Here is a 14725-nt window from a genome sequence, read left to right on the forward strand (position 1 = left end):
GAAAAGACCCTAGTGCAAAGAATCAACTTATCAGGAAAGATGGTCAGGTAAGGAGGCTTGGATGACAGACATTGCAATTCGCACACCCTCCTGGCATAAATTATTGGCACTGGAAAGGTTGTCTTTATGGTAAGTAGCTGGAGGGGACAGTTGCGCATAGGTTCCAATGGAGCACACATCAGGAAGATGAGAAATGAAGGTCCCACTGAGGCAAGATGAAAGGTGCTGGTGAAAACATGTGGATAAGCCCCTTTAGAAATCTATTTACAATAGGGGGATTTAAATAAAGAGGATTGGTCTTGTAGCCTTAAGAAGGCAGAGCTGGCCGAAAGGTACCCTTTCATAGTGCCCAGAGCAGATCCCAGCTGGGTAAGGGTCAAAATAAAGAGAAGGACTTGAGAGAGGGAAGCAGGAAAAAGATCAATAGATCTTTCAATACAATATTTTACAAATTTGGGCCACTGGCAGACATACACGGTCTTGGTAGAGGAACGCCTGGCTGCCAAAATTACATTACTGACTTCGAGAGGAAGGTGAAATGCTGTCAACTGCTGGCGCTCAATCTCCATGCAAGAAGGCGTAAAGTTGACAGGTTCGGGTGGAGGATCCTACCCTGCTGCTGCAACAGAAGATCCTCCAGAAGGGGCAGCATGATCGGAGGATTGATGCGTAGTTGGAGAAACTTGGAATACCAGACTCTCCGTGCCCAGTCTGGAGCTACAAGAATGACTTGGGCCCAGTCGCTCTTAGGTTCTTGAGCACTCTGGACAGGAGTGGTTCTGGCGGAAAGGCGTACAGGAGGCCTGAGCTTCAGTCAAGATGAAAAGCACTGCCGAGCGAGTGCTGCTTTCTTAAGTCCAGCACGCAAAACTGCTGTCATTGCATGTTCTCAGAGGAGGCGAACAGAACTAACCAAGGCTCCCCCACTGCTGAAAGAGATCTTGCGTCGCCTCCAAATGGAGACACCATTCGAGATAGGTTAGGCATCAACCGCTGAGTTTGTCCGCCCTGGCTTTCAGAGAACCTGCCAGGTTTTGAACCACTAGGGAAATACCCTGCTGTTCCAGCCACGTCCAGAGATGCAGGGCCTCTTTGACAAAGGGTCCACAGACCCCCCCACCCTTTTGTTGCAGTACCACATGGCGTTGGTGTAGTCTGTGAATAGTTGAACCAGCTTTCCCTTGATTGAAGGAAGACAGGCTTTCAATGCCAAGCGAAGCACTTGGAGCACCAGCAAGTTGATCTGTAGGAAGGATTCCGCTGGAGACCAGTCTTCTGATCACCACCTATCCCAAATGGCTGCCACATCCCAGGAGTGACGCATCTGACACTACTGTGTGATCAGGTTGAGGAAGGGTGAGGGGTCTGCCTCTGACCCAATCATGCACGGTCTATTAGCCACCACTGCAGGTCCTATGCAATTCTCTCCTAGATCTGGACCATGTTGGAGAGATTTTGCTAATGCTGAGCCCACTGGAACTTCAAGTCCCACTGCAGAGCCGGCATATGCCATCTGGCATGTGTCCCTAGCAGGATGCAGGAGGCCATGAGGCCCAAAAGCCTCAGTCATTCTCACGGAAACCCAGGATAGAGGCTGAAACATCGGTATAATAGACTGAATATCCTGAACTCGCAGTCATCGAGATAGAGGAGAAAAGGAAATGCTGACTCCCCTGATATGCGCGGATGAGCTACCACCACCGCCATCACCTTGGTGAACACCCGAGGGGCGCTGGTAAGTCCAAAGGGGAGCACGGTGAACTGAAAGTGCTCATGGCCTACTGTAAACCACAGGTAGCGCCGATGAGCTGGCAGGATGGGAATGGAAATAGGCAGCTACCATCTAGTCTTCCGGGTCTAGGGCAGACAAGACCTGAGTTAGAGTGAGCATCTTGAACTTTTCCATTTTGAGGAAGTAGTTGAGGGCTCGCAGATCTAGAATAGAGTGCAGGCCCTTTTCTTTTTTTAGGACCAGAAACTAGCAGGAATAGCAACTACTACTGCCACCAGAACCCTCTCTATGGCTCCCTCGGCCAAGAGAGTCATAACATCCTCCTGAAGCAAAGTAAGATGATCCTCTGTCAGCCGGTATTAAGTTGGAGGCGTGGAGGGAGGAGTACCATCGAAGGGGAGGGAGTAGGCCCTTCGGACTATCTGAAGAACCGACCTATCCGCCGTGATGTTCTGCCAGTGGTGAAGGTGATGGCCGATTCTGCCACCAACTGGCGACCCAACTTCTTGTAGAGCTGTACTAGGAAGGTTTGGAGGCTGATGGTGTGGGGTGGTGGATTGACTGCCTCTGGCTGCCCAACCACGGGGTCAGGACTAGCCCCAGCCACAGCCACGCAGAAGTTGTTGGGACTTACGCGGTCTTGTGGCTGGTATATGGCTGCCGCGGCTGAAAGCTCCATCCTTAACCGGCGAAAGGCAGACAGGGGACGAGTGATCACTGAGAGGCCAAAGGACTAGGCCATAGCCCGCGAGTCCTTAAAGCGCTCCAGCACCATATCTGCCATCAAAGGGCATGGCCATGAGAGAGGCCTGAACATCCCCGAAAAGCCAGAAGTCCTCAACCAGGCATGGCATCTAACAACCACTGTTGTTGAAATTGCTCTGCCCAGTGAGTCGGTTGTGTCGAGCCCACAACGAATGGCAAACTATGCTGCATCTCTACCATCTGACAAGTTTGGCAGAGGATGGCCTGGGCCTCCGCCGGAACCAGTGTCAGCACTTGCGCAACCTTTTCCCAAATAGTGTGGGAATAACGGCCCAAAAAGTACGCAATGTTCACCGGCGTCAATGCCAAGAAGTAGAAGAAAAAATGTTTTTAGCCCAATGATTCAAAATCTTGGATTTCCTATCAGGGGGTGTGGAAGGGAACACACATTGGGATGTAAAGGCTTGAACCACCAAGCTCTCGGGAGTTGATGAGGAAACATGGGTCATCTGGTGCAGGGTGATGGCGACAGGCAATTGTCCTATTCACAGGAGCCCCAGAGCTGGGCTTGGATCAGGAGACTAGTGGAACATCAGTTAAGGCCTCCTTGAAAGGCAGCAAAAGTTCTGAGGAGGAGACACCAGTCTGCAGGACCTCCATCAAGAGGTTTGTCTTGACTGCCACATAAGGGAGCTCAAGGCCCAGGACCTCCGCTGGCCTTCGCACCACCATTTTGAGTAGGATGCTCCCTCCTCCATAGCCACGGTAGGGGAAGAAAGCAGGTGAGAATCTGGAGAAGTGTCCAGTCCGCTGTAGTAAGGCTGGTCTTGTAAAGAGTCCAGTGACCTCTCCCAATCTTCCTCCATTCCTAGCCCGTCAGAATAGGACTGAGAAAACAATCTAGAACCCAAGGATTCTATTAGAGCTGGTAGGCAGAGATTTCGCTCCAGATCTTCATGGATAGAAATGGGACTGGCTTCGCCAGTGGGCATGTGTGGTGCCGGGAGTCTCAGCATTGGGACCTGCGCTGGGGGTCATTTGCAAGGGTACGACCAGCGTTGGCTTGAATCCAGAAGTTCTCTTGGACATGGTGAAAACCTACACCAAAAAATGTTTGACAAAATGTTGAAAAAGGCCTGCCAAAAAGCAACAGAAAGTAGCTCTCTTCACGGATCTGCGCTGGCTGGCGCAGAAAGAAAAAAACTGAAGTCAGTGCACTGGGGTGGAGCCTAGATAGGTGACACGGATGTCACAACAGTGGAGACAATGCAGACAATGTCACAAGGAGCTGACCGACGCCACCTAAAGGTGCGCAGGGGTACTGCTCGAAGAAAAATCTTCCGGATCCAGTCTGCCACCTGGGAAATTGAAAGGGAAGGAATCTGCGGCTAGATGACTTTATCAGATTGAAAGGAGACATGAGACACATCCTGGAGTTAGCTGATGGTCACTGATGAACATGCAGTGTTACCTGCCTTTCTAAAATACTCAAGGAAGAAGCCTCTTATACAAGAAATGTGCATCCATGCTGCATTTATCTGCAATTAACTGAAATATAGAGAACATCCCTTAGTGTATGCTTGTTGCAAACTTCAAGTAGTTTAAAAGTCATAGTAATATTTTTAGAATGATGCATTTTGGAAATGGTTAGGTGCCAGCTGTAATTTAGAGGTACAAGAACAGATATAATCGTGATGATTATATTTAAAAACTCACCGATATTAGGGATCCTTTACCAATTATGCATCTTTTAGAGATAAGACACACAAGTATGGTACCATTCAGACTCCAAACTTGTATCTTACCTAATGATACACGAAGCCTTTAACCACTAAAGACTTTTTCTAAACGGGCTATTAATATTACTATCAAACAACAGATCCCTTGGCACAAAGTACTTGCAATATCATTCAGTATAGCATCACATGTCAATTAGGTGATTTTAATTAACATATTACTACTATGAGATACACAATGAGCAATCAAAACTAAACAAGAAACTAGACACCATTCTGCTTGAACTTCCAAACAGCAGATGGAAAAGGACTCCGAAACAGTCTTTCTCTAGGAGTGTATCAAAACTCAGGATCTCCACCCCATCTGGTAATATAACTACGCACTCCCTCAAAATCTTTTAACACTGAAATGAAAAAGGTACCATTCCAGCAACATTTTCTAATCTATCTTTGATCTTATAGGATCAATCTCTGACTAGTTTCACTGTCAATCATTTATGTGTGACCTCACTTAAAAATGAGAGGCTCTGTCTAGTTGCCTCATTGTGGAGCACATCGCTATTTCCTGTATTTTACTCTTAGCACCATGAGTATTCATGTATTTCTAGTATTTGTTTACATTTTAATCAATGTCCACTTTATGCCTTCTTGCTTGTCCTGTTAGTAACCTTCTGCACGAATGCTCTGACTGTCCTCTGGGTACTCGCTTACATTTTATCCTGCAGTTTAGCTTAGTACACATATGTTTAAAATGTATTCTGTTAATTTGTTGTTGCTATTATCAACTGTTTAAGTTATGTAAATCCCTCTATGGGCCGTATCTGCACTATACAAAACTACTAATAAACTGCTAGAGACTTGTGTTGTAATTGTTGTGCATATCACTTTAAATGCTTACTTTAGCTCATGCGAAGAATGTGCAGCTTATGCCACAAATGCTCATGGTCTCCATGGTAGGATTGTTCCTTGCAGGGACAGTTGGAGATTGGGAGCTGGACTTGCAGGCTGCACTGTTGGTGGTGTGTATTGAAGACTCATTAAAGAACTTGAAAACTTGCAAGAGATGCTATTTTAACAATGGCGATGAGTGAACCAGAATAGGGGACCAGCCACACCACCAATTCACCTACGAACCCTTATGGAGTGCTGCAGTGGTCATTTTTGGAATACCAAATGGATTTGATGGAAGGAAGGAAGCCTGCTTTTATTGCTAATGGTCTGCTGTTCCTTCATTGGACAACATTGGATTGCCTTTTGGGGAATTTGTGAACTTTTGTGACCACTGTGTTGTTTCTGCAATCACATGGGACTGTGAGCAGTGTTTCTTTTTGAAAGTACTCACCGAAGCAGCCCGGATTGCCTTAAGCGAGGATTCTACGATTGTGGTTTGCATCTTTAGAACTAGAAGCATGTTGTCAGCTGCCATTGTACTGCGTTTAGCCAGTCAAGTGACGACGCACAGTGAGGAATGCAAGGGGAGGATTTAGAAGGCAATTACTGCGCATCATGACCCCAGTTTAACACAATGTCACATTGCAACACGTCGTATCAGCTACCATCTTAAAAACAGGATTATACCCATTGAGTCTACTCGATTGCCGCTAGCGTTATTGCATGGTTATTGCATTGCTGGTTTCTTTTTAACTATTTCTCTGGAATCCTCTATCAAGCAACCGGCATGGACAAAACGTTGCATCTGTTTTAACCCCCAACAACGCTGTTTCGGCAATCAGTTTGGTGACATTTTCAGATTAATGGAAACCGGTTTTATTTTGAAATCTCTCACAAGTTGCCTGTCAGCAATTTCAGATTAAAGGTAACAGGCTTTGATTTGTTATCTCTTACAAGTACCAATTAGGAATATGTCTCAGCCCCCAAACTTTTTGTCTGAAAAAGGGGAACCACTTCTCGCCTGGAAACAGTAGAGAAAATGGTTTGATTCCTATATTGTGGCCTTTGGTGGGGAAAAGTTCTCAGCGCACAGAAAGCAAGCCGTTCTCCTTCATAATGTAGGGATAGAAGGACGCAATATCTATGAGAGCGTTGATGAACTTGCCTTTGGGTGATGGAGAACCTTCAGATGTATTTGAAATGTCTTTGAAACTGCATGAGCAATATTTTGGTCCACACATTAACCTTGTTGTGTAAAGACATACATATTGAAAACTAGAGCACAAGAACCCAATGTGGTTAATTATATTGCCTCACTTAAGATGCTAGCACGGACGTGTGATTTCAGAGACTTAAATGATTCACTGGTGAGAGACCTATTAGTAAGATGTACTAATAGTGTTAGAGTGCAGGAGAAGATGTTGACCAGAAATCCTTTACTCAAAGAAGCCACTGCAACTGTAGAAGGAGTGGAAAACATTTCTGGTTGGGTGAAAGATGAAAAAACACACCTCACAGTCTGACAACATCACAGTTCAAAGCAGTATACATGAGGTTGCTGTGAAAGAAACACTGATTATAAGACCGCTTCGGTCAGTAAGGCATGAGATCACATTATTCTAGGATTACTTGGTGAGAGGTGAAAGGGTGGTTCCTCACAAGGGCATGAGACCCAGAAAAATAAATTTGGACATGAGGGGCATCTGGGCAAGAGTCTCACTAAGGCCCAGTTCAAGAAAGCCACTGGTGGCCTGCATGGATCGCCAAGTGGAGGCGATTGTTAAGGAGTGTTGTTTGTGTGCAGCTAATGTAATCAGTACTACTTCTTTGTTGCCTGTTGCTGTGCCAGAGGGTCCTTGGTCACAACTAGGTCTGGACATCATGAGACAGCTTGAGCTATTACAAACCATTAAAAGGTTTGTTTGCTTCTTGTGGATTATACGTCCAAATGGGTGGCTACTAAGTAGAAACACAGTGTGCACTGCAAATGTCCTGGAATTTCTTAAAGATGAGTAGCAAGCGAGGGGTTACCCACGTATCTGGTAACAGATAATAGGGTACAGTTCACTTTGCGAGAAATGCATGAGTTTCTAAGTCATCTTCATATAACACACCAGAGGCAGGCCCTTTATGCACCACAAGTCAATGGACTTGCAGAGTGGATGAACAAAATGATGAAAGCCTGTGTGCAGACGGCTGTGAAGACCAGGGTTCCTCTTAAAAAGATTCTTAGAGGTATGTGATGGGCACATGGCACCACCTCTAATTGTGTGACACAAAGGATGGCTTTTGTGTGCTTGAGGGGCAGATCTGCGTCTTTCAAATTAAATTCTACATGGTTACCTTTCAAGAGCACTGCTCATCCAGACAAGGAGAAGATTGGTTCGAAGATCAGATCTTACCAGCAAAAGTATAAACGTAGGTATGATGAAAAGAATTCTGTGAAATTCAGGAAGTGGAATGTGGGGGAGCCTTGTCCTTGTCAAGAAACCCAGATGGGAAAGGAAGGTGGTAACCTAGTACATGGGCCTCTTTGTCAATACTTACTTTAAAGGTAGTCAGGTAACAGTTCACACAGGATGCAAGTGGACCATGTCTAGATTGCGAAAATATCTTAGCAATAAGTTATTGAGTGACACAGGAGCAGATCTTTCCAATGATCACTCCAGGTAGAGTGTAGAAAAAGGTTCTTTTGATTTATCTGTCATGAGACCTTTAGCAAGATCCAGAAGTTTTAAAGATTTTGTAACGAGATAAAGTCGGTATGAGAGGGACATGTTGACATGCTGTTCTCCTATAGATTAATAGATTTTTCTTTCCTTGTTCTCCTTTTTTCGCATTGTTAGCTCTTAATCTCTTGGGTATGAGTGAGGTTAGATTCATTTCTTTGGTGATGTTTCTTTATTGTTATGCAAGGGGAGTGTGTTGTAATTGTTATGCATATCACTTTAAATGATTACTGTAGCTCATGCTAAGAATATTCAGTTCATGCCAAGAATGCTCACGGTCTCCATGGAAGTATTGTTCCTTGAAGGGACAGGTGAAGATTGGGAGCTGGACTGGCTGGAGGCACTGTTGCATGTGTGTATTGAAGATTCATTAAAGAACTTGAAAAACATTGCAACACGTGCTATTTTGACAACTTACCTGAGGAGCAGGCAACTACACCTAGGGAGTTCCAGTATAGGTGGTTTTGACTGTCCATCATTACAGCTTTTTTAAGACACTGTAAAAAAAGTATACATTATTTCATTTAGTATATACTGGAGTAGCATATTAAACAGAGCACTGCACAATATATATAGATAGTAGACAGGTTAGCTTACCAGAAATCTACTAAGAAACATATACAAAAGAATTATATAGCCAAGAAAAATTTAAACATGCCCGTAATAAAAACACTTTCAACATATTTGTATTCTTAGAAATATTCAAACAAGTTTTGAAGCTATATGCCAAAAGTCAAATATCCAGGCACAGTAATTAAGTTGGCTAGCAGGGCATTAAAGTTTGGCACAGCATTTTCAGAGAAGGCTCACTGCACGGTTTTAGCTTTTCAAAAGCTGGAGACATTCATTCGGAATACATCTGTACGGCATCTAACCCTAAGCTAGGAAAAAGTAGAAACATTGATGTCTTGATGCCTCAATCACTGAGTCTTCTCAGGAGCACAATATGATATTGTGTCAAAAGCGGGGCTCAGGTCAAGCAGAATGAGTGCTGCAGTCCCCCTCCTATACAGGTTCTCTCTGGAATCTTCCGTTCCTACTAGGAGCGTGGACTCAGTACTGTAACACAGGCAAAATTGGCAGGAGGCAAAGAATCTATTTGAATGAACTTCGGTATAGCATGTTGATCTGTCCAGGCCAAAGGCAGTTACAGATCTACTTTCAACCTAAGAAGATGAGAAACAAAAATGGGTCAAGTGTCTGTACAGCATTGTGCATGGAAGGTTTAACCAGTTGAATAAGCTGTAAAGCTTAAAGAATTTTAGTAAGGTTACATTCCCCAGTGCCATTTACACCTTCAAAATTAAGCTCAAGATCCCCAGGGATAATAGAATTAGAAAACCTTAGCGCAAAGGAACAGATTGCTTCCGCTAGCATTATAATGCACCTGTCTTTTGAGACATGAGGTGGTGAATGGGATTCGGAAACATCCCATCTCTATGGAATGGGCACAACTCCTGTTCCAGTTTACACAAGAGACAATACAAGAAGACTTACCCAGGGCTACACCATCCCAATCCCAGACTCCACCCCTGTCCCCGATAGCGCACATAAATGCCACTACGCAATAGCCGTATCAGGTGAAAGGCCGATCATATAATAGGGTTCCACCAGACTAGTACCCGACTAGTGATAGGAGATACAGCCCCCCCTAGTCATCCCTCTTTCCCTGATTCTGATGCCACAGACAGTTCATAGACGAACTGGAACCAACCACAAAACAGATACTTACCACAATATATTTTATAGGCTCCCCGGACCCTTCCCATCCCCCTCCCACCTCCCCCCTCAGTTCACAGTTTCATGTTTACCCCCTGGCACCACAGAGTAGGCTCATATATATTGGGAATACCAACATGGGCATCAATCAAAGAGGTATATCGGGATAGAGTGGGGGACTACATTTCAACCCACACCCTTGCGGAAACCCACATATACAGGCACCTGGCATTAGTCAGCATGACAAATCTCGCACCAGATCACTGGAGGGGTAATATCCATGTACAATTTGCTGTTTCTTAATTGAACTATACGATGTGTGATGAGATGGATACTCCATAATACACATATTGTGTACACCTGGCATCATGCCTTAATTGAACATGTATAATGATGTACCATGGAAAATAAAACTATCAATAAAAAAAAATTCTTTTTAAATGCACCTGTCTTCTGATCTGGGAGAGTAATAGATAATGGAGACGGAGAAGGGAAAATTATGGGACAGGCAAAAAGAAAAAAATCATGCTTACACCATCAGGGACTAGAAGATCTTTTATGGTGCAGATGTTGTAGGAAGCTGGCACTGTATATACTATACCAAAGTGAGGTATAGTGTGCACAGAGTCCAGTGGATCCCAAAAGGTAGGCAGAGGTAAAGTTAGACACTGGTAGTGTGGTCGAGCGGTAAGGCAGTATCAGAGGACATTGTTAAGCATTTGTTGTACACACTTAGTCAGCAAATGAATTCACACACTCAAAGACTGAATTTCAGACCAATTGTTTTTGTATAAAAATGTCTTTTTAGTTATTTTATTTCCTAGAACCAAGCAAGCCTGGCAAAGGTAAGTTGATAAATACTTTGCAGTAAATATACAGTTTGAAATACAATTGTAAATGTACTTTAAAATGGTTACAATTTGAATTACTGTTAATGCAATACTGTGAAATGCTGTACATATACTTTGTATCGACTTTGCAATGAAAATTACAGGTAAGGTACTTTTATAATACTTTTGAGATTACTTTTTCTACTCAGTGTGATATGCCTAGATATCACACTGAGACATTTCCTAGAGAAAAGGTAAGTAAAATCAGTTTTGCACAATTGATATTTTTCAGGTTTCCATACACATCAACACCACACTTAAAACATTTTTCAGAGAAAAACAGTCAAGAGTTGAGCTTCTGGGGTTAGAACCAAGGTTCCCACCCGGGTCAAGGATGCACTCTCGTTACACCCTCAGCGGCACTAGGGTGGCCGGGTGCTGAGGCTCAATGGGGAAACAAACTAGCACCAAAGGTACACCCTCAGCGGCACTATGGCGTTCGGGTGCAGGGTGCTGTTTCGACGTCTGGTGCCCTGTTCGTTCAGCAGGGAACCTCCATTCTACAAAGGCACTGCAGGCTCGGGGACGAAGATCTTCTGGGTGAGACCACCACTTCAAGAGGTAAGTTGGAAAGTTAGGGGTAGGTAAGACACCATCGGTTTGGGCAAACAAGGGCGTGGGGCGTCAGGTGCAGGGGTGCCTTTTGGGGTCGGATCTTCTTACCAGCTCCTGGTCGCGATTAGGGGGGGCCTTCTGGATTTAGGCTGCATGTGTCGGCTGGAGACTTGAGGCAGGTCAGGGGTCGCCGGATCTCAGGTCAGGATCGCTGGGGTGTCCTCCTCGTGGTGTTTGCCCACTCAAGCTCAGGCCGTGGACGGCGGGTGCAGAGTGGGGTGGATCCACAGTGTCCGGCCGGAGCCAGAGGTTGCAGATGAACAAATTTGGTGTTCACGGGAGACAGACTCTTTGTTGTTGGTTTTCAGGACACACCAGGATTTCGCAGGAGCAGGTTCGGGGGGGGAGGGGTGGCGGCGCATCTTCCTCTTGTTAGCAGTTGCACTGCTGTTCGGTCCTTCTTCGTCTTCTTGTTGCACGTTCTTATCTGAGGAAGAAAGGTTCAGGGGTGACCCTAAATACTAGATTTAGGGCCGTTACAGGTAGGTAAAAGGCAGGGACCAATGGGTCCCTTCGCTGGGTACACCCCCTATTATGCCACCCTCCAGTAGGAGGGGGGCATGAGCCTATCCCTGGTTGGCTGAGTCCCCCCACCTTCAAGATGGCGTGGAATGAGAGTTGTGCTTCACCTCGCCTCCCCACTTGAGGGCTGGAGTTGGCAGAGGTGGGCACACCTCTCTTCCTCACTTGTTTTTCCCGCCGGTTGTCCTGCCCAAAGTGGGGGTCAGAACCAGGGGGACCAGTTGCTGAGAGCACCAAGTGGCCTGGGGAAGCTCACAAAGGTGGCAAGCCTTTTAAGCTTCCCCTTCTTGAACACTGCCCATCCTGGGGGAGGAGGCATGGCACCTCGTCCCAGGATGTGCATTCTTTCAGGCCTCAGAGAGCAGCAGGCTCTCGACCCAGGGGTCCAGAAACATGTCTGGTGGTGGCAGCTGAAAGCAGCCACTCAGCCTGGACACTAGTGGTAGGTTAGTTTTCATGGGGCATCTCTAAGATGCCCTCTGAGTGCATTTTTCATGAAATCCCACACTGGCAACTGTGTGGGTTTAATCTGCAGAGAAGTTTGATACCAAACTACTCACTTTTCAGTGTAGCCATTATGGCGCTGTGGAGTTCGTAATGACAAACTCCCAGCAACATATGCTCTTAATGGAAGCACTGCACGTTCAATGCCTAAGAATAGACTTAGACACTATAAGGGGAAAGGGCTCAAGCTTCTGTACCTCCTCACTGGTATAGTGCACCCAGCTAGAGAGGTGACTGATCTAGGCCAGGGTAGTGGGTTGTAGGCATGGCACACAGCGATTTGTGTCATGTCGACACTTCACTTTGTTCTACACCAAGACACGCAGCCTGCAAAGGCAGTGTGTGAGTGTTAGGGTACAGGACCTCTAAGGGTGGCACAATAAGTGCTGCAGCCCTTGGAGGCCTTCTCTGGTCACAGTGCCCTGGGTACCTGTGGTGCAATTTACCAGGGGCTTACATGTGGCCTGTGATGCCAATTGGATTTAGGCTTCAATGCAGTTTTAGGGAAAGAACATAGGCCCTTGGTACCTGATTAGGAGCCCAGGGTACACTCCGTCAAAGCACATCAGCAATTCTGCAAAAAATTGGGGGCAACCATGCAGAAAGAGGGCACTTTCTCACACAAGCCCCCAACCCACCCAAACGAAAGAGGATGAGACTAACCTTTACCAAAAGAGTATTCATTTTCTAAGTGGAAGAACCTGGAAAGTCCATCTGCATTGGCATGGGCAGTCCCAGGTCTGTGTTCCACTACAAAGTTCATTCCCTGTAGGGAGATGGACCACCTCAACAGTTTCGGACTTTCACCTGTCATCTGCATTAGCGATCCAAGAGGTCTGTGATCAATTTGAACTAGGAAGTGATGACCAAACAAGTATGGTCTCATCTTCTTCAGGGACCAAACCACAGCAAAGGCCTCCCTCTCAATGGCACACCAATGCTGCTCCCTGGGGAGAAGCCTTCTGCTTATAAAAGCAACAGGTTGGTCTTGACCTTCATCATTGGTCTGGGATAGGACCGCATATATCCCTAGCTCAGAGGCATCAGTCTGCACAATGAACTGCTTGTCATAGTCTGGAGCTTTGAGAATCGGTGCTGAGCACATAGCCTCTTTCAGGGCGTCAAAAGCCTTTTGACAACTAACTGTCCAGTTTACCTTTTAGGGCATCTTCTTGGAGGTGAGTTCTGTGAGGGGAGCCACAATGGACCCATATCCCTTCACAAACCTCCTGTAGTACCCAGTAAAGCCAAGGCATGCCCTGACTTGGGTTTGGGTTGTTGGAGCTGCCCAGTCCAGGATGGCCTGGATCTTGGGCTGTAAGGGTTGTACCTGGCCTCCACCAACAAGGTAGCCCAGGTACACCACAGTTCCTTGCCCTATCTGGCATTTGGATGCCTTGATAGTTAGGCCTGCAGTTTGCAGGGCATTTAAAACCTTCCCAAGGTGGATCAAGTGATTCTGCTAGGTGGAGCTAAAGACAGCAATATCATCTAGATAAGCTGCACTAAAGAACTCAAATCCAACAAGGACTTGGTTCACCAACCTCTGGAAGGTCGAAGGGGCATTCTTTAAACCAAAGGGCATAACAGTAAACTGATAATGCCCATCAGGTGTGGAGAATGCTGTCTATTCTTGTTCCTGGGGCCATGCCAATTTGCCAGTAACCTGCTGTTAAGTCAAAGGTACTTACAACTGTGGCTGCACCCAATGTGTCTATCAACTCATTTGCTCTTGGGATAGAGTGAGCATCTGTCTTAGTGACGCAGTTAAGCCCTCTATAGTCCACAGAGAACCCCATTTCTCTCTTTCCACCCTGTGGATGAGGTTTGGGGACTAGAATTACTGGGCTGGCCCAGGGGCTCTCAGAGGGTTCAATAACCCCTAACTCCAGCATCTTGCTGACTTCAGATCTGATGCTTTCCTCAACTTGATCAGACTGTTGATAGATTTTGTTTTTGACAGGTGAACTGTCATCAGTGTCCACATCATGGGTACACCAGTTTGTCTGACCAGGGATCAAGGAAAAGAGCTTGGCATACTGCTGCAAGACTTGCTTGCAATCAGTCTGCTGTTGGGCAGAGAGGGTGTCTGAAAAGACAACTCCATCCCCTGACCCATATTTTGGGCTGTATGAGAGGAGATCAGGGAGAGGTTCACTCTCTGTCTCCTGAACCTCATCAGTCGCCATCAGCATGGTGAGGTCAGCCCTGTCATGAAAGTGCTTCAGGCGGTTCACATGGATAACCCTTTTGGGTGTTCTGCTTGTGCCCAGGTCAACCAAGTAGGTGACCTCACTCTTTTTTTCTAGGATAGGGTAAGGGCCACTCCATCTGTCCTGGAGTGCCCTTGGTGCCACTGGCTCCAAAACCCACACCTTTTGTCTAGGTTGAAATTTAACCAGTGCAGCTTTTTGGTCATACCAGTGCTTCTGAAGCTCCTAGCTGCCCTCAATATTTGTGGATGCCTTTTCCATGTACTCAGCCATTCTGGATATTAGGCCAAGCACATAGTCAACAATATCTTGTTTGTGTTCTTGGAGAGGCTTCCCCCAACCTTCTTTTACAAGACAGAGTGGTCTTCTCACAGGATGACCAAACAGAAGTTCAAAGGGGGAAAACCCTACTCCCTTCTGTGGCACTGCTCAGTAAGCGAAAAGCAGGCAGGGTAAGAGGACATCCCAT

The 14725-nt window shown here is 46.0% G+C and overlaps 1 protein-coding gene across 2 annotated transcripts in view; it reads right to left on the reverse strand.

The window, feature by feature from the left end:
* Positions 1-14725, reverse strand: part of SKIC3 (SKI3 subunit of superkiller complex) — a 1406584-nt gene that overhangs the window by 817039 nt on the left and 574820 nt on the right. For both annotated transcript variants that reach the window (XM_085632495.1, XM_085632494.1), the window contains exon 21: positions 8212-8290. In XM_085632495.1, coding sequence (XP_085488621.1) covers positions 8212-8290 — 79 coding nt within the window. The remainder of the gene's footprint in view (positions 1-8211; positions 8291-14725) is intronic.

This window comes from Triturus cristatus, chromosome 2_1 (genome assembly GCF_964204655.1).
Source record: "Triturus cristatus chromosome 2_1, aTriCri1.1, whole genome shotgun sequence".
NCBI lineage: Eukaryota > Metazoa > Chordata > Amphibia > Caudata > Salamandridae > Triturus > Triturus cristatus.